The sequence below is a fragment of the Alligator mississippiensis genome, chromosome 1, assembly GCF_030867095.1.
Source record: "Alligator mississippiensis isolate rAllMis1 chromosome 1, rAllMis1, whole genome shotgun sequence".
Lineage (NCBI taxonomy): Eukaryota > Metazoa > Chordata > Crocodylia > Alligatoridae > Alligator > Alligator mississippiensis.
In genome coordinates this window covers 101,692,696-101,712,732 of record NC_081824.1, presented here as the reverse complement: position 1 = coordinate 101,712,732, position 20,037 = coordinate 101,692,696, and the positions used below count along the sequence as shown (strand labels likewise).

The 20,037-nt window shown below is 44.2% G+C and overlaps 2 protein-coding genes across 4 annotated transcripts; both read left to right on the top strand.

Annotated features, from left to right (window-relative positions):
* The first annotated feature begins 56 nt into the window (after positions 1–56).
* Positions 57–13,805, top strand: ZUP1 (zinc finger containing ubiquitin peptidase 1). 3 transcript variants are annotated; one of them, XM_006258924.4, is made up of 9 exons: positions 59–455; positions 3,113–3,220; positions 4,812–4,921; positions 7,397–7,565; positions 9,037–9,225; positions 9,559–9,727; positions 10,957–11,108; positions 11,378–11,598; positions 13,604–13,805. In XM_006258924.4, exons 1-9 carry the CDS (start codon positions 131–133, stop codon positions 13,649–13,651), a joined length of 1,491 nt encoding a protein of 496 aa, XP_006258986.3. In that variant the 5' UTR covers positions 59–130; the 3' UTR covers positions 13,652–13,805. The 3 variants fall into 3 exon arrangements, with proteins under 3 accessions (XP_059589151.1, XP_019335203.1, XP_006258986.3); XM_059733168.1 differs by lacking the exon at positions 11,378–11,598 and having other exon boundaries at positions 57–455; XM_019479658.2 differs by lacking the exon at positions 9,037–9,225 and having other exon boundaries at positions 58–455.
* Positions 13,806–14,252: 447 nt separating this feature from the next.
* Positions 14,253–16,442, top strand: DHRS1 (dehydrogenase/reductase 1). The gene is given in 2 exon segments (XM_006258919.4): positions 14,253–14,706; positions 14,709–16,442. Coding segments are annotated over 2 exon segments (984 nt in total). The 5' UTR covers positions 14,253–14,303; the 3' UTR covers positions 15,290–16,442.
* Positions 16,443–20,037: the final 3,595 nt, after the last annotated feature.

Here is a 20,037-nt window from a genome sequence, read left to right as displayed (position 1 = left end):
GCGCGCAGTACTGTGGAAGCAGGCGCTTTGACCGCGCGCGCATGCGCCCTGCTGCCACAAAAGCGGAAGCAGGAAGGAATTCAGTGTCTGGGCGTTACTCGAGCCTTGCAACCGGTTGCGCGCCTCAGGGATGCAGGTGTGCGACGTGTGCGGGCAGGAGTTGTTGTCGGAGTCGGAGGTGCGGAGCCACCTGGCGCGGGTGCACCTGGGGCCCGGCCCGCCCTGCCCGTTCTGCGGCTTCCGCGGCGGCGGCTACGACCAGCTGCGCCGCCACATCGACGCCGCGCACCCCGAGCCGGGGCCGCAAAGCTCCCGCCCGCTGGGGGCTGCGACGGCGGCGCCCGGGCCCAGCCCGCTCGCGTGCCCCCTCTGCGGGGAGGCGGCGGCGTCGGCCCCGGGGCTGGAGGCGCACGTGCAAGCCCGGCACGGCCGCCTGCTGCTCGCCACCGCTCCAGGTGAGGCCCAGCCCGGGGGTGACGCCCGGACCCAGCCCCGCTCCCCGCTGCGGTCTCCAGAGCAGGAGCTGCCCTGCAGTGAAGTGGGGGGCTCATGCCACAGAGTGGTTTGGGACATCACGGGAGGAGCTAGGAGGCCTCTCACGTGGGTCTGTGTATCTTACTAGGGCTCTGATTAGCATAGTAATCATGGAAAGTTATGGGTGGCAGGAACCTCAGGAAGTCATCTAGTCCAACCCCTGCTGAAAGCAGGACCAGCCCCAACTAGATCACCCCAGACACAGCTTTGTCTAGCTGGGTCTTAAAAACCTCCAAGGATGGAGATTCACCCCCTCCCTGGGATAGGGAGAGCCAGAGGCAGGGCAGGCACTGCGAGAAGTGGTTTTCAATAGAGTGTTGTGTGATGCCCCTCAGGTGCACGGAGGTGGCAGCCAAGTGAAGCTGCCCCGTGTGCAGGGCTGTGGCATGCACGCTCCCGCTGTCTGCTGGATAAAGCCAGGTGCGAGCAGAGCTGTAGTTCTGGAAAGGGGGTGCAGGCGGTGAGGTGCAGTCTCATATAAAGTGACATGTAAGCAGAAGAGAGAATCCCTAGCTCCTGTGGAGTAAAGAGTTTAGCAGGGATTTGGTAGATTAGGAGCCATGAAGTCAATTGAGTTAGGTCTTGCTATGAGCTGGAGATTACACTAGATGACCTCCTGTGGTCCCTTCCAGCCCTCATTTTCTATGACTCCCTCTGCACGAGCTGACTAGAAATGCTGTTGCCACTGCCAGGGTGTTGGTTTTAAATTCTGGGTGGAGCAGGAATCAAAGAGGGGTGCAAGTTTATCTGTGCACTCTCCCCTGGATCTGCCCCCAAAGCCAGGCCGAAGGTGCGGAAGGGGGAACTTTCATCACTACTATGTACTACATCCTTTTGTAGCTTCTGAGGAAGTCACGTGTTAGCAAGGAAAGCTCATGCCTCTCAGAACCAGCCAGCCTCTAATGCAGCACTTATGCAACTTTAAAGAGTCAAGGAACCTCTCCATAACTCTTTTAATTTGCATTTTCTCCACTCCCCTCCTAGAAACAGGGACAGTTGCACTGGTGCATCATTGATGTCAGGAGGAGCAAGGGTAGGGGGCAGACCAGGAAAAGCTGCGCCCCAAGCTAGCTTTAGGGTTACTAGAGAGCAGGAGGAGTGTGCACATTCTGGGCTGGCTGTACAGCAGGCGTGTGGGGCATTTTGACTTGGAAGCAACTGCACTCAGTTTAGAAGCACTGAGGGAAGGCGAGGCAGCAGCAAGAGTGGCTTTCATCCAGGGGTGCCACCACACTCAAAAAAGTGTTGTAACTACTACCTTACTTGCTGACTGGTTCAGAGATGCTATGAACATGGAGTACGGAAGGTACCCTCCTGCCCTTCCTTCTGACAGCTTCAGATTAACAAGCTAACTGCCTCTGCATTGGTGAATAGGAATTGTGTGTCAGGTAGAACTAGGTTCTCTCATTGTGTCACCCTTGACTGATTTCAAAGTGCAGTTATATGTATCCTTTTAACATGTGAAACACTGAAAATATGAAGGTATATAGAGTAATATAGCTCCATAAATAATACTAGGCATGTCTCTACTGGCCCCATTAATTTAATAACATACTTGTTAAACCTGGAAGAAACTCCTGCAGGATTTCTAGAGTGCTGCACAGCTTTGCTGCGGAATCTAAGACTCATTTTCCAAGGGAAGCCACAGGCTTGGCTTACTGACTCTTAAGAGCTCTTGCTTGCATTTAGTGTCATTTGTCGTCATATTCCTGTACCAATGTCCCTCAGTTCTTACATGTCTGAAGATGTACTCAGAGTGAAACTGAACAATTGATAAAAGAAAGCACATTCTTGTCCCTGCGCTAAAACTGTTGTTTGTTTTAAAAACTCAGTGGGATGCCAAAAAGTTATAGAAAAACTTTTTTCAATGTTGGTGCTTTCTCCCTTATTAAAGCTTGAGCAGAATCCTACTCTGGCCTTCTGGTTCTTCAGAGATATTTGGTAAATACAAGATAGACAAGCTTTTATTATTAGAAATGTATTTCTAATACCAAAAAAATATATATTTGGAGTTATGATAAGGAATCTCCTGGCATGCTTAACAGAGGATGATGAGTAAAGAACAAACTCATTTTTTCTTTGTTGTTTCCATGACATCTGTATTATATCTTCGAACATGAAGGCCAGAAACTCGTTTATGAAAAATGAGTTGTTCCTTTCCTGGATCGTTGAAATATCTGGGACTGAAGAGTAGATATTTTAAGTCTATTTAAGTCTGTTTTATAATTTAAGGTGTCTGGTAACAATTGCAATCTTCTATAGTTAAGTTAAACATCATATTATGCTTGATGGGAAAAATAAGATCCCTCCGCTGACTTGTTCTTAAGAGTTTACTTTTATTAATGTACAGGTAGTATGTGCCTTAAGGCACATATTCAACACACTCTGTTGAATTCATGTTACTAGCAAATTCTATTTTTTATTTTAAATAAATGCAAAATGAATTAAGTAGTAACTTTTTTTGTCATAGAAAGCACGTGATTTGCTGCTTTTCTTGTTTGGATTTTATGAAACAAATAATTAGTCCACCAATCTTAAGCACAGTACTACTCTCACATAATTTGTTTTTCAAATACAGGAAACAAACAGCTCTATGAATGTCCAATGTGTGATCTTGTCTGTGCAAGCCCTCAGATTCTCCAAGAACATGTTGACTTACACTTAGAGGAGTGTAGCTTTTCGGAAGGTAGGTGGAAAGATCAAAAGGTGATATTGGCAAAAAGCAGTTAAATTGGTTCTAGGTTTCATACCTACAAAAAAACAATAGTTTATACTTTGCTTAAAGTTTGTCTTGGTTATTTAACAAATTGGTATTTAACGTTATGGCTATGTCTGTGTTGATCCCATTTTCAAAAATGAAAATCAGTTAGTAGTAAATACCTATAGCTACAATTTTACAGCACAGAACAGTTGGTGAAAACAGCACTACCTGATGTGAAACTGCTAAGGATATGCATTGTGTATTAAGTAAAATGTAAACATGTTAATAGATCTACTTAATAGTTTTAATATTCTCCAGCTCTTTAAAATATAACAGTCTAATATCACACATCTTGAAATTTCACATAGACAAGTATCCACAAGTCAGATGATTTTAAAAAGTCATTTTTGGCATCTCGGATCTAAATTACCCATGATTACTGACTTCTGACAGAAAAAGAATGATTTATCAGCTGTTTCTGTTCTGTGATATTTTTTCATTAGTACTCCAGCTCTCTCCAGCTCCTGTGAAATTCTGTTCAGTCTCTTACCTCAGCTCTCTGTGTTCACTTTAATCTGTGTCATTCAGCACTTCATGGACCTGAAAGTTTGCCAGTAAGCTTCCTGGTCTTTTGAAGTTAAGTCCAAAAGATGTGGGCTTCTCTTTAGCAAGCTCAGGCAAGAAAGAAGGCTGAAGCTAAGGGCGAATGAAGCAGATCATCTGTGCAGTGATGCGGTTTACCCAGATGCAGCCCTACAGATTCCAGGGGTGGTTCTGTGGGTCCTCATAAAGAGGTATTGGGGCACTGGGGATTTCTCAGGTCCCATTCCTCCATGCCAGGAGCCTGCAAACTTTCCTCAATTCAGAAGATTGTGGACAGGTCTTTGTAAGATGAGAACCTCGGCTTCCCTGTTTTCTCTAAGTGGGAAAAGCTGGACAGATGCTCTGGGGGCTTGAGGGACTCTCAGGCTCCCAGAACACGTGTCTGGCAGCTGGAGAGTACATATACAAATTTTAATGGCAGCACAAATGAGACATCAGGTGACATCTGTTTCCACTGTGAAAGAGCTAATCAGAGAAGACTTCTTCCTTACTAATAGAGGGGCAGGTTACTTGTAACAGCTCTTACAATCCCTCCAATAAATCTGTACTCTTACTTGAGTTTAGGTGCACCTTCAAAATTATTAATAATTTAATAAATGTGGGAGTTGTCTCCCAAAAATATTAACATACAGTTATCAGGTACTTCCTGTTGATGTACTTACAAACATTTGTACAAACTCTTCCAATTAAATCAATGTTGGATGTCAGACCAACTCGCTTTTTACATGATGTATTATTAAAATGCAAATGAATAAATATTCCTTAGCTTAGAAAGGTTCTTTCAGTTAAATGTATCCCTGCATCTGACAGGTATCTAGTTTCTCAAAATCATTCTCAAACACTCAATCTAGCATCTGAATTCTTAAGTTCCTTTTATAGAGAGAAAATTACATTTACTATCCTCTCCCTGTTTGTGTACGCAAATGAAGTTAAATATAAACTTTGTCAACTCTTTCTTGAACGTTACTGCTAGGTATAAATGTAGGTGATTTAGAATTGGCTCGGCAGCTCCAAGAGGAAGAAGATAGACAGCAACGATTAGAAGAAGTGAAAAAGGAGAAGGAAGAATTTAAAAAACTACAGGTACAGAAAATTTTCCATGGTATTCAAATGATAAAAACTGGGGTTGGGGGGAGAATTATCATCACCAGTGGGGTATCTTGGAGTTGTGTGTATTCTGCTTGGGTGTCTTGCTGTTCACCAATGTTCATATTATTATGTCAATTAAACTAAGTGCAGACAGTTAACTAATAAAATAAAAATAATAGAGCTGAAATTCATTCTTTTGACTTTGATAACCATTCTGTATTTCAAAGGTGAGACTTGGAGCCATTTTCATGAGTGAGAACATTTGTCCTTATTTTCTGTTGTAATCTGTGGTAGTCACTTTGCAGGATCACCTGAACCTAGAGTTTTTGAATTTGGTACCTTACATAGACTGTAGATGTATGCAAAGAAAAAGTGTGCGCATCATAAATTGGGATTGTACCATAAAGTATGTCAGAAGTAATGATATGTCGGGAAAACAATCTAATAGATTCATAGATTCTAGGGTCGGAAGGGACCTCAATAGATCATCGAGTCCGACCCCCTGCATAAGCAGGAAGGAGTGCTGGGTCTAGATGACCCCAGCTAGATGCATATCCAACCTCCTCTTGAAGACCCCCAGGGTAGGGGAGAGCACCACCTCCCTTGGGAGCCCGTTCCAGACCTTGGCCACTCTAACTGAAGAAGTACTTCCTAATGTCCAATCTAAAACTGCTCTCTGCTAGCTTGTGGCCATTATTTCTTGTAACCCCTGGGGGCGCCTTGGTGAATAAATACTCGCCAATTCCCTTCTGTGCCCCCGTGATGAACTTAAAGGCAGCCACAAGGTCGCCTCTCAACCTTCTGTTGCGGAGGCTGAAAAGGTCCAGTTTCTCTAGTCTCTCCTCGTAGGGTTTGGTCTGTAGGCCCTTAACCGTACGAGTGGCCCTTCTCTGGACCCTCTCCAGGTTATCCGCATCCTTCTTGAAGTGTGGCACCCAGAATTGCACGCAGTACTCCAACTGCGGTCTGACCGGTGCCTGATAGAGGGGAAGTATCACCTCCTTGGACCTATTCGTCGTGCATCTGCTGATACACGATAAAGTGCCATTGGCTTTTTTGATGGCTTCGTCACACTGCCGACTCATGTTCATCTTGGAGTCCACTAGGACTCCAAGATCCCTTTCCACTTCTGTGCCACCCAGCGGGTCATTTCCTAGGCTGTAGGTGTGCTGGACATTTTTCGTCCCTAGGTGCAGCACTTTGCATTTCTCCTTGTTGAATGGTTAATGGTATCATCAGTTGGGCTCTGTGTTGGATTGGGCTGAATCTGACTCCTGTTCTTCTGAGTTGAGAAGCATTAAGTAAACAAATGTATCAGCTGAATGTCATGTTTCATTACCCTCACTTAACATGACTCTCACTTTAACAATTTTTTGAGTAATGAATTTTCAGTATATGTTACTTAACCATGATTAGATTGGTTGTGTAGTTGGATATTACAAGAAAACTGCTGTATAGTAGATGGACTGAAATTAAACTGTTTGGATGGCATGGGAGCAATGTTTATTCTAATATAATAAAGAGTTTAATCTGTCTGTCCATAATGGTTTTGCTCAAGTGCGCACATTTGGTCAGGGCAAGGGCGCGGGGGCTGAGCCTGGTTGCGTGCAGCCGCATGTGGAATGGCGGCAGCACCAGACAGTGGGTGGTGGCAGTGGCCGCATGTGCAAGCTTCTTTCCCCTCCCCCCCCCCAAGTTGGGTGGGGTGGGTGGTGGTGCTCCAACAACCCTTCCCCTGTCATTCTTGACAGGCAACTGGTTAGTATATAATAAGCCTCTAACTTCAGCATCATGAGACAGTTTCCTTTATAGGGAGGACTAGGAACAGACTTGGGAGTCTGGCTACACTGAATTCTAAATTTGCCCTTGCCTGTGGCTGATTTGTGGATTTGAACAAGTCACTTCATTCACCTTCTATCTTGCTTTTTTTTCTTGAACCTTAAAATGTGAATAATTTTCCTGGACCTTATAAAGGATATTCATTCTTACCGTGCTTTTATCAAGCAAAGTACTTAGCTGTCATAACTACTAACTCTAACATTATGTTGTGTCTGCATGTAGTAGTTATTGCATTAAAAAGTATGAATTTAAAATTTATTGCTTCAGAAACTTGTCTTAGATCTAGATTCATTATAAACTCATAAAATGGTAGGGTTTATTGGTATAAATTTTATTAAAATATATTTTATAATGTTAACATGTTACAACTTCCTTATATACTAGAATTGGATAGTTACCAAACGCATTCTTTTCGTGGACACAGGCTTTCTAGCAGATTTAGACTGGAAGTGACAATTATATACTTGCTTTTTAAGTACAAAATACCCTCTGCCAGAAGTTCAGCTCTATGGTTTTCTATCTCCAAATCAGTGTAATTAATTTGTTATCTATGCCTGTTAATTTCATTATTTTTCATTGCCCAGTCCACAGAAGGAAAAATGTTAGAGATTCATATTTTGTGCTTAACAGAGACAATATGGTTTGGATGATTCTGGTGGCTACAAGCAACAATTTCTAAAGAACATGGAGAGGGAAGTGAATAGAGGAAGAATGCAGCCTTTTGAATATCATAAGAGGAAGACAGACATGATGGAATCTTTGGCTTTTGGTGTAGATGATGGAAAAACAAAGTCCTCAGGTCAGTACTGAAACTTGCTTCAGGAAGAGGAAATCTTACTACTTTTTGTTAATCGAGTTTCACCATGACCAAAGGTCTTTACTATCAGATTACTATGCCTGACATAGTCTTGTCCTTATGCCTTATGTAGTTGGTAGTCAAATTGTATCAGGTTGCTAATATCCTGGCCACCCAAGTTAGTTTGCAAAGTTGTTCTCTAGGTACTTGGGTGGTGTAGTAATTAATTAAACTCTGTGAACTTCAACTAGCCTTCTGGCCAAATTCTCTCTCTCTCTCTCTCTCTCTCTTTTAACAGGGATTTCTTTTTTGTAATGGATGGTACAAAAACTTGAAAGAGTTATTTATTTAGACACAATATGCGCCAGTATTATTCACATCCCTGCTTTGGTTCACAGTCTGCATTTTTATCCATATGCTGTTATATTATCATGAAGTGGTACTCTAGTAATGTTAGAAAATACACTTGATGTAGCAGTTGGAATCTTAGAATGCTTTGAAAGGTACAGATTCAACATGACTTAGTATGAGACCCAATTTGTCCAATATGTAGATGACTTGACTTGAATTTAAGGCCTGATTCCAACAAACATTCAACAAGTCTGACCTGAATTTTCTTAAGCTGTGTACACACATTCAGAGGGAGTTGTCCTGGATGATTTGGTTTGTTTTCCTGAGGGAGAAACTGACCTGTACTGAAGTTCAGACAGAGGATCAAAGAGCCTGCAGCACAGATGCTGGGTAGCCATGGGGGCCCTAGATTACACCGTCCAGCAGAGAGCTTTGTAGGCTTTTTAAGTGAAAGCAGGCAGGGGTCATCAGGTTCAGGAAAGGTGGGGCAGGGTCTGTGCCCTGCACCAAAGAGCCTTTCAGCTGCTCCTCTCTCCCATACTATGTTCAAGACTAGCTAAGACTGGGCAGAGGGAGTATTCTTATATGCTTCCCTGCATCCAAGTACCACAGTGTGATTCAGGCATGGAACAAGCCTGGAGTAGAACATATATACCCCTCAACAGCTTCAGCGCTGGGCTTTTCTAGCCTGAAGCACTTGGGGGGCATGTTCTGCTTCCTACTTGGCTGAGACTGACATATGTACTCTCCTGCCACCTGAGGGAGAGGTGTGGGGGAGAAACAAAGTACACTGGGATTGTGGAGGTTGGTTCTGTATCTGTTGTATGTGCAGAAGTTCTGTTTCCTGAGAGAGAATCTCTGGATAGCCACTTCACTTGGGTTGTTGCCAAGTTATTTTTCTCCCTGAGTGGCCACTTCTTTTACTCTGGGAGAAAAATTTATAAGCTTCTATATACTCATGGTTTCTCTGTAAGAAACAGGGACTCTCCCTGGAGAAACTGAACATCTGTCCAAGCTCTTAATTTATATTCACTTGCTCTTATGTCAAGAGAAGCCTGCCTTTACAGATTATTGCATATTGTTTAAGATAAACTTCACATTCTCCCTCTCTCTCTCTTTTAAGGTGTCATTGAAGCACTATGCAAGTACTATCAAAATGAATTCAAAGATGTAAGGCGCATATGGCTTTCTGTAGGAGTGGATCACTTCAGCTCATCCTTGGGAGACAGGGGCTGGGGCTGTGGTTACAGAAACTTCCAAATGTTGCTTTCTTCATTATTGAAGAATGACATGTATAATGATTGCTTGCAAGGTATATTTTAGCAGTGAGCTAATATTTTACATAACCTTTGTATAAAATATTTTGATTCCTCAGACTGTGATCTTTAACATGGAATAGATTACTGATACTTAAGTTGCTTCCTTGGTATTAATATGTTCTAGAACAATTAGAGAGACAATGCTTGGGTAGTGATGTTTGAACTTAAGGGAGATAAGAGCTAAAACTACCCAGTGTATTTTCATACCACAATTCCTCTTTTGTTACTGGAAGTCTTAATATGCATTTCTTTTAATATCCCTGGAATTATCAGAATTGATTTGGTCATTGCAACTCAGTGGTTTGGTTTATGCTATTTTATTTCAGATCATACATTAATTCCCAGTATACCAAAAATTCAATCCATGATTGAAGATGCTTGGAAAGAAGGTTTTGACCCTCGAGGAGCATCTCACTTCAATAATAGATTACGTGGTACAAAGGCATGGATAGGAGCATGTGAAATTTATTCCCTGTTAACCAGCCTCAGATTAAAGTAAGTACTGCCATCAGTGAAGATCTCGGCACTCTTTTCTGCCCAGGGCAGGGGGTCGGGACTCAATGATCTGTTGAGGTCCCTTCCGACCCTAGCATCTGTGAATCTATAGTAATTTTAATAGGTTTAGTTTGGAACTTGCTTAAGCAGTAAATAGTATCTTAAATAACAACATGCACCAGTTTTCTATAGCAGTGATTCCCTACACACCTGTCAGCCCTTAACATTTCTCCCAGACAACCATGTGGCCTTATCAGGCTTTTAATTGAAAAAATTTAGCAAGCCAAATGCAATCCATGGACTGCTGCCTGTGGCCTTGTGTGTACTAAGTGGCCCATGGCTACTGTTCTGTTGTGATCGTCAGTTTATATTTTCAGAGCTAGTGGTTTACCGTGCCTAGTCCCTTATCATTCTATATTTTATCTGTAGTTAAGATATGTTTGTGTTTATTTGCATATGCATAAACCACTTTGATCCATTCAAGTCGTCATAACGTGTTTAATCCCAGTTTTCATTGAGAGAAAAGCAAGACTAAGCCATTCAGCTGTGTAGTTTATACAGCTTCATTGTATTAAAACTAGCCAGGTCATGACTGCATGTAAGCCCTATACAAAACACCTTGTAATTGCATAATTATGCAGTTGCAGGGTGGTGAAAGCAACTATTCAACTGAATAGAACTTTGTGCTCCTTATGTATAAAATATTTTAATTAAAAGCTTCCTCTCCCTTACTGAGGATCGAGTCTTATGAACACATTTGAAATCCAGTTGTTGATCTGTGGTGCTAAAAGTTGCTACCACGTAATGTGTCTTAATGTATGATGTATTCCTGTCACTTTAGGATTATTCAGATTGAAGTTGAAGGGGTCATCATTAACTTCCTAATCAACTTTGGACTGAGACAGCAAATAGAAAACTTCTGCCCAGTGGGATGATAAATGGATGTCAGGGGTCTCCTAACTGTGGCTTTAGCTTGAGCTTTTTTCTCAGTAAAACTGATTTTGAAAGCATGTCACTGATGTGTCTTCTGGCAGTTTAATATGTAAGGCTGCTTCTGGTCCTACCCAATTACAAATGTAATATCTATCAGAACAATATCTTCTAAAGACAGTAGTCAGTGTAAAAAGGAAAGAGTAACCGCTACAAACCATTTTTTTTAAAAACTGGGTCTCTTATGCCTTTTCAAATGAGATCTTAAAAAAAAATTAAAAAAAAAAATGTCTTTATAGATGTCGGGTTATTGACTTTCACAAACCAACTGGCCCTATGGGTACACACCCCCGTTTATTTGAGTGGGTTTTGAGCTACTATTCTAGAGGCAGAGAAGATGGTGCAAAAGTTGTGTGTACCTCAAAGCCACCTCTCTACTTGCAGCATCAAGGTCAGTATCCTAAGTTTTAGTTTTATTTTATATCTTCATATATGTATTGTCCCCTCCCCCCTCCTTCCTAGGCTTTTTTCCTATTCATCTAGATTTTTATATTTTTCTTTGCTTAAAATAAGATTTCCATCAGAATGAAACTGCTATAATCAGCATGGGATCTCATTTGAGTTCAAATTTTTTTTTATTTAACAAGTAATAAATTAAGGGATAAAATAACTTTCATGAACTAGCTTGCAAAATGACAATGAAAACTTCTTCTGAATTAGGTCATAGCCGTACCGTTGTTGGAATAGAAGAGAAGAAGAATAGAACATTATGTTTACTAATATTTGACCCAGGGTGCCCTTCGCAAGAAATGCAGAAGCTGTTAAGACACAACAGTGATGTTACCTTTCCAAAGCAACTTCAGAAATTTGTGGGTAGCTTAAAAGATAAGCAGTACCAAATAGTGGCTGTAGATGGTGTACTTTTACCAGAAGAAAAAGCAGTAAGTATTCCAGAAAGCAACTTGAATTTCTGAAAAATAATAAAGTTCCCTTTCTCCTTTCAGTTCTCTGTCAACAGAATTGTTCTGTTCTTTTTTTCTCCCCCCCCTTCTTTATCCTTCATGAATGAAGATGGCAGCTTTAATACTCATTCTTAAACTACAGAGTATCCATTCCCTAGTCCAAATTTTAAAAAGTATTTATTTTGTTTCAAATATGAGATTTTAAAAAAATCTAGTTTTTGGAAGTTAGCTGTTTCCAGTATGTATAAAACAAATTGTGTGCATATACAGAATGACCTCTACAAAGAATACACAATAGTTCTAAGAAACAAAGAATACCACATTTGAACTACAAAAGATTCTTTTCTTCAGATCTAGTGTCCAGTAATAGATAACTTGTCAAGATCTCCAGTATCAAGTTGGTCATATGAAAATCACTAATAATTTTAAAGTGACCATGCTCTCTTAAACCAATTCTCATTGGACCTTATGTATCTTGTAGTACAAGAGCAGAGTTGAATTCTAGTTAAAATAATTTTTAACATGGTTAACAAACAGGAGCTGAGAAACTGTTTTTCACACAGCTAAAGTTGTCTCAGTAATTTAAGCTTAAAATATTTGACTGAAAACTATGGGTTTCCTATTCTCAAGACTGATTCCATAGAGATGATTGCAATGGAAGTTAGGTACTTCATGTCCTTTGTGGATCTGGTCCTGAGTGCTTTTGTTAGCAAGTTGCAAAAAGGTTAGCAAAATGTGCCAACTGTATGCAAAAAAAAAAAAAAAAAAAAAAAAAATTAAAACACCATTATGAAGTTGCAAAAGCATTCAGACATTAGAAAAGGAAGACTTAAGGATACCAATGCAATATGTATTAGGTTCCCTTTTTTGCATGCAATACACTCCTTCAAGATGGAGTCATATCCTATTTTTCCATAGCATCATACCTCCTTCACTGAATTGAGTAATTTTTCACACTCTTTATTTCAATGGGGTAATCTCTCTAGCCTGCTCACTCAATGTGTAGCCTGATATGTATATAATACACATGAAAACCATGCAATGAATAGTTTATGAAAACTTATTTTTTATGGCATTTTTAAGGTGCCTTCATCATTGTATTTATCTGCCTTGTAAGTACTAGTGAACTGACTTCATGCCAACCCTGTCAAGTTGGATGCAAGTATTTGCATTTTCCATCTTGAGAAGAAAGGTGCAGAGATAGGGTTAAAATCATCAAAAATCTCCACACATTTTGGGCATCCAAATTGAAATGCAGAAATATGATCTTGGCATACTTCAGTGCATTTTTAGCACCTCCGTGTATACTCAGGTACAGCTACAGTCCACTACAGATGAATAATCCATGCTGCCACCCCCACCTTCCCTCCAGGGATACCAGTAAGATTTGCATTCTACCCTGGGCAGAGTTCAACCATTAGCTAAGGAGTAGCAAGCACCCAGCTACTATTTAGATGCTAGCCACTAGAGCAAGCATTTGTGTGCATCACATATATCTGCTGGCAAGAGACCTAGTCCTGTGACACTGAGCTCCAGTTCAGGTTCTGGAAGTTTCATGGGGCCAAAAAAAGGCCTGTTCCCAGGACCAGAATACCATTGTCCCTCCCTTCGTAGATTTTAAGAGTCAGTTCCAAAGTATGGGAACTCTTTAGAGCTGCTTATCAAAATTAGTGTAGATTTAAAAAAAAACAACGAAACCCACGCAAATAAAATATTCTTCTCTAACTATATTGTTGGAAATGGCTGAATTAAGTGAGAATTTCTACCTGATATGGAAAACCTGAGCCTATGCAGTTAGTCTGTCAGAGTTAAGCAGCTGAAAATACAGACTCGTAATAGAAGATACTGGGCACTCTCAATTGTAGCATGACCGAAACAATTTTAGAACAGTATTAGTTTATAAGAAAAAAATGTAATTCATTACTGTGCCCTTTATTTTTGATCTATGAAACCTTTGCCCCCAACTCCCTCTTTTCTTTTTAAGGCTCGGCTTGAGGCTTCTCAGGTCTTCACCGCGGAGAAGATCCCGTAAAGCCTACTGCCTGCATTCCTGCACAATATTATGGATGTGAAACCTTAAAAGTCTTTCAACAAGGCAATGAGCGTGTGCTTTAGATGTTAACAAACTGTACAGTTTTAAGATTAAGATGAAAAATAAATTAAAGATTCCTATTTTTCTTAACAAACAGCTGTGGGCTTGTTCCTCTAACATAGGAGCTGGAGATCGTGTTTATAATACATTAATAGTCACTGTGTGGTGAAATAGAGGGTCAGCGGTGTAGGCGAGCTGATTGCTTAGGTTTAAGTAGGTTAAAAAAGCAGCAAACTGCTTATGCTTGAACCGCAGTACGAGGAACGAATTCCCACTCGCAGCGTTTCCTTCCTCCCTTGCCCCGGGTCAGTGGGGTCGCTGTTGCGGATCCTGGCTGTCCACCGGCTTCGCTCACACGTGTCTTCTTGAGTCCCGACCTTTATTTGCTGTCCCTAAAAATCACTGCAGCCAGGTGGTCGCTGCTGCAGCGGCGACAGTCCCGGGTCCGCCCGCGCTGCACATGCGCCGCTGTCCGCGCAGCCAGGGCCGGGCCGAGCCCGCGCCAGCTCCCGCGGCCCCGCCCTGCCCTGCCCGCGCACAGGGGGCGGGGCCGGGAGCGGAGGCCGCGCCAGTCAGTGCCAGGGCCGCGGCCATGGCGGCTGGCGGGCCGCTGTCGGGCTGCGTGTGCGTGGTGACCGGCGCGTCGCAGGGCTTGGGCAAGGGCATCGCGCTGCAGCTGGCGGCGGCGGGCGCCACCGTGTACGTGACGGGGCGGCGGGCCGAGGCGCTGGCGCGGGCAGCGGCCGAGGTGTCGTCGCGGGGCGGGCGCTGCGTGGCCGTGGTCTGCGACTCGTCGCAGGACGAGCAGGTGGCGGCGCTGCTGGAGCGGGTGCGGCAGGAGCAGGGCGGCCGCCTGGACGTGCTGGTCAGCTGCGCCTTCTCCGGGGTGGAGGCCATAGTCGCGCAGCAGGGCCGGCCCTTCTGGGAAAGCCCAGCCACTCTGTGGGACGACATCAACAATGTGGGGCTGCGGGGCCACTACCTGTCCCTGCGCCACGCTGCCGCCTAATGGTGTCGGCGGGCCACGGGCTGCTCGTGGTGGTGTCGTCGCCTGGCGGCCTGGGCTACATGTTCAATGTGCCCTATGGCGTGGGCAAGGCCGCCTGCGACCGCCTGGTGGCCGACTGCGCCCACGAGTTGCATGCCTACGGCGTGGCCTGCGTGGCCCTGTGGCCCGGGATGGTGCGCACCGAAAAGGTGCTGAAGGAGCAGCACGGCACAGGCCCGATGGCTGAGAAGATACAGGTGATGATGGGCATGTCGGAGACCCCCGAGGCCAGCGGCAAGTGTGTGGTGGCCTTGGCGGCTGACCCCCACATCATGGCCCACAGCGGCAAGGTGCTGCTCACCCCTGACCTCGCCCGCCACTATGGCTTCCAGGATGTGGATGGGAAGCCCATCTTCAACTACATGGCGGTGCGCAATGTGCTGACCATGCTGAAGCCGCAGCTGTCCCGCTTCTTCCGCCTCATCCCGGAGTGTCTCACCGTCCCCAAGTGGGTCATCGCCCTCTACGCCAGCAAGTTCAGAGCCTACTCTGCCCTGGAGCCGGCCCCGCTGCCTAAGAAACAAGACTGACCGAACCGCAAATGACTTTTTTCAAAAAAGATTTCTAGCCCCCCCTTAGCTCTTTCCCTGAAAAAGTTCTCTTGCCTTCCTCTCTTTCAGTGCCAGCCTCATGGGAGTTTGTTCTGAGGTGAGGCTCGGAGCGGGTGGGCTGAGGCTGTCTGTCTCTTTCCTGGAGATTAAGGTGATTCTTGACAGTCTTTTAAATTTCCTCCCCCCTGCCCCAAAGTTTTACAGGGATTGCTGCTTTCCTACCATTTCCCAGACCTAGGTAGCAGCTATTCCCACGAGTTTCCGGCCATCTGAAGATTGTAGACATTTTGTTTGGGGTCCAGTTGTTCACCTGTTTCCTAGAAGGTTTTAACTTCACAGTTAGCCTTTCTGCCTAAGAGTTTTGCATTAGAACACTTAAAAAAAGACCCTGTAGATTATGAGTTCACTTTAGCAGCCATAATCCACATTGCACCTAGTTATGCTGGTTTAGCAGGGATATTCTGAATGGATAATGCCACACATATTTAAGACAGGATTATATCTTGGTTTCAGTGTATTTGGCTGGCTTATTTCCCTCCTCCTTACAGTCCTTATCATAGGCCCCAATGGATTCCTTGTGCTGTAACAGCTTAGATCTTATTGGATCAACTGTAAAGCTGGGAGACATGTGAGACAAACTTTCAGGCATGCCCTGCTGCATGTCTGGGGACCTGAGTTCTGAAGACCCGAGAAGGGGCAGTTTGGGCCCAAAAGTTCATCTCACACCTCTCCTAGCTGGTCCAATGGTCCAGTGCAAGATATTGCCAAACAAGCGTTGCTTCTTGCGTGTTCCGCTGGACCCTCACAGCTGCAGCAGCACACCAGCCCTACTTCATCATGTCAGCTCACAGCTAGAAAATGTCAGTCAGGCGTGCCTTTCAAATATATTGTGAAGTTAGGAAAGCAGGCGGCTACACATGTTAGCTTGCAGTTCTGCTCAAATAAGCAATCACAAAAAATAGCATGGTGGAAATTAATTTGTTGTATCTGTTTATTTGTTCATTTGATTCATGCTCAATGTAATGTAGTTTTGTTTTGCTTTATGCTGTAATCACTGCTATCACTATAGGCTCGATCTGGAGTGAGTCAAGCTGTGTCTAGTTTCTCGATAATACATTTTCTGCATATCAGATCACATGTGTTTGGGCTGTCATTTGTCATTACGGATATTGCACAAATGTAACTAGGCCAAAGATCACTGCAGCTGGCCCGCAGTTAATTCAGTAGATGATCTCCAGCTCATTCACTCTTTGCTGGAGTAGATGAACAGTAAAAACAGAAGGGGAACTGGACAGAACAAGTACACAGGAGTTAATCTGTTGAGTAAGCGGGTGCCATTTTTTAATTGCCGCTTTTTAGAGTGAACAAATACCCCTTCAAATCATGAGTTTTGCTGTTTACGATCTCAATACAAAACAAAATGTATGCTGTGTATTGTGCCTTATAAACAATGGGATGTTTGGGTGGGGGGTTGCACTTCTGTTTCTACCTTGTTCTGTTTTCTTTTGATTCTTGAACTTTGACTTTTTTTGGAAAAAAGATACATTTCCCTGTGCAACAGCATGCCACTACCAGTTAGACCAGGTGTATCAACTCACCTTGTGCCCTTGGCTGCGTCCAAACTGCGGAGCTTCTTGCAGGCCAGATGCAACCTAGGGCATGCAGTGGTAGTAGCTGTGGCTCCAACCCAGGGCACACAGCAGTAGCAGCTCCATCTCTGGGATGGGGCACACAGCACAGCTCTGGTTCCTGCCATGGGCCTCATGACAGACCTGAAGCTGCCGCCATGGTATGGGGCACCAGGTGGCAGGGGCCAGCAACCAAGGAACTGGGGCCATGGCAGTGGTAATGGGCTAAACAACTGTAGGGCACCTGAGGGGTATCAACACTGATTCACCCTTCTGCCACCATTCTCCATAGGTGCTTGAAGCTGGTCAAGACCACTTTGATGGAGCACTTCATTAATTCCCACTCTCACCCCTTTCCCTTTCTCCTGTTCCATCAACCTATTCAAGTGTCTTTGCTGTTCCTCCTCCCACAATTTCAATAGCTCTTTCTATTTAGTGCCAGTCTTGCATCTGCAGTGAAGTCTTTTCCTATTTCTCCTTTGCAACAACATCCATGTGCTCAGATTCCTAATCGGGATGGATGGTCCTTCCACTCCTAATGTGCCTGCAGAGAGTCATTTTGATATGCCTTTAAAAATGAAAAACATGATAAGCAGGGATCCTGGTTTTCTTTGGTTAAAAATCCCACATTCTCTGATTTTTAAAAACACAAAATGCATCTTTTTTCTGCGATTAAAATGAATGCCAGTAAATATATAGGTATCAGTTGAACACAATATTTTATTGATATGTTTACAGTTTTAAAGCTATTTGGAAGCCTACCAGTGCCTCAATAATTATAATAAATTCTAAATACCTATGTATTTTGACATTTGATTTTGTGGTTTTCATGGAAAATCAGAGCTCCCCTTCCCCCTTTGCTCACCAGGATGTGGGTCCTACTACAGCTGTCCCCCACCACTCCCCCTGTTTTGTGGCTCTGAGCAACCCTGATATGCCGGTGCCCTGCCCCTGCCCATGTCATTGCCCCTCACTCCCAACCCACAGCTGCCTGGCCCTGTCAGTGCCCCATATTCCTTACCCACAGTCCTCCATCCCCCAAGCCCTGCTAGTGCCCTTCTTTCCCAACCCACTGTCCTCCTGTCCCCATCCCTCCAGTGTGTGGGAAACAGGGTGGGTGTGTTGGGAAGGCGGGGTCTGGGCACACACAACACAGCGGGGGGATGCATGCCTCCCCACTTTTCTGCGCCCACAGTGGGGCACAGGGCTGCAACCTGGCCATACCAAGCACATGTGGGAGCTGTCTCCACGGCCCAGCAGATGAGACCCAATGCAGCAGGGAGCACCACACTGCCATGGCCACCAAACATAGGTTGGGGAAGCCAGGGCTAACATGGTGAAGCCCACCCCCCTGCCGACTCATTACACAGTGGTTGGTGATAGCAGCATCTCCATGGTGCTACCATCCCACAGTGCCACTTGGCACCACCACCATGCCCTGCCCCAACAGCACCCCACTCCATCACCAACACCCACCACCAGCACATGGTGGCTCTGCAATGGCCCTCAGCCCCCCTGTCCAAATATATTTTCTCCAGCTATTACTGCCACCAAGGTGGGGCATGGCAGCAGTGCAGAGTTGTGTCCCCTGCTGCTGCCAGGTGGGCAGGGGGTGCCTCACCCTGGCAGAGGTGGTGGCGTGACACTTCCTCCCTCTTGCTCTGGGTCCTGCCTACTAGGATTTAGAGGCAGCTCCTGCCTGGAGCTGATCCAGCTAGGCTGCAGCTATGTGCCCTGGTATAGGTACAGAAATCGGGGAGGGGGGGCACATGCCTCTGCTATGTTGCCCATGCCTCCCTGCTCCCCCCCTATGTTGCCTGTGGCCTCCCCCCAGTACATTTACCTTGAGGGAGCTGCAGGAGCTGCTCTACACCATGCTGCCCAGCTGCCATGTGCATGTGTGTGTGCACACATACACGTGGTGCTGTCTTCCCTCTGCATCTTGCTCTCTCCCAGCCCCAAGCAGTCCCTTGCAGGCTGCAACTCTGCCAACCTATAAGGGGAAACCCACAGTTTCCCACATTTTTCTCCTTTAAAGGAGAAAATCCTCATTTTTCCACAGCGAACGAAAAGCCTGGATCCCTGATAAATACGAGATATGTGTGGGATGGTTATCATATTTGTTTTGCCAGTTTTCATCTGTGAGCTTGGCTTTCCAGGGATAGCAAGGCAGCACTAGCAAGGCAACTACTGGTCGCACTGTGGTAAATTCTGATATTTTCCCCTAATGCCATGTCTCCCCAACACTGGCCATGAGCAGGCAACTGAATCCCCTTTTTAAAAGACTGAATATTTGTGTCAGTGTGTGTGTGTACAGGCAACCCCTGCTTAATGCTGTTTCACTTAGCACTATTTTGCTGTAATGCTCATTTTACATTGATACCTGAATTTTGCTTAGCGCTCAGCAAGCTTCATTATAACATTCACGATGGTCGCCATCTTGGTTCATCAAAAACTTGGTTTCACTTAACACTATTTTGCTTAACACTCAGTTTTTTGGGAACCAATAAAGAGTGCTAAGCAGGGGTTGCCTGTATAACATACATGCATACACATTTCATGTGTATGCACACATACACACACTTATTTAAATAATCAGTAACTTAAAATGGGCTTCTGATTCCTAAGTGTAAGTGTGGGATTTAAAACAACCTCTTCTTCCAGCCTAGGTTCCCTGCTCTTTTTTCAATCTGGGCAACCATTGAAGACATAATCCTAGTGGAAATGAGAAGTGGCATTTAAAGCTAGCAGAGGAGTTCTCTCAGTGTACAAAAGGGAAATCTTTATGAGCCTGGTAACTACACATTATGTCATCAAATGAATGGGGTTTAATTAGGTACAACTTTATCCTTCCACCTAACATAATGGACTGACTAGACTTCCTTCTAAATGACAAGTTGACACTTCCCCATTCTCTCTCTTTACACAAAGTATCACTTAAAACTAGGCATAGAAACTTGTGGGGCTTAAATTGATTCATACGCTGTAGGAACAAATAAAAGGAACCATTTAAATCAGGTATGCACTGTTTATTTTGAACTACTGATATGGTTTGAGTTGTAGCTTCTTAACTTTGGAGGGGAAGGGTGCAACCACCAC

What these genes read in the sequence shown, in the direction of transcription:
- ZUP1 (XM_006258924.4), top strand. Translation starts at nt 131, where the DNA reads ATGCAGGTGTGCGACGTGTGCGGGCAGGAGTTGTTGTCGGAGTCGGAG. An exon ending in GGAGTGTAGCTTTTCGGAAG is followed by an intron (nt 3,221 to 4,811) that starts GTAGGTGGAAAG and finishes CGTTACTGCTAG; the next exon opens with GTATAAATGTAGGTGATTTA. An exon ending in TGGAAAAACAAAGTCCTCAG is followed by an intron (nt 7,566 to 9,036) that starts GTCAGTACTGAA and finishes CTCTCTTTTAAG; the next exon opens with GTGTCATTGAAGCACTATGC.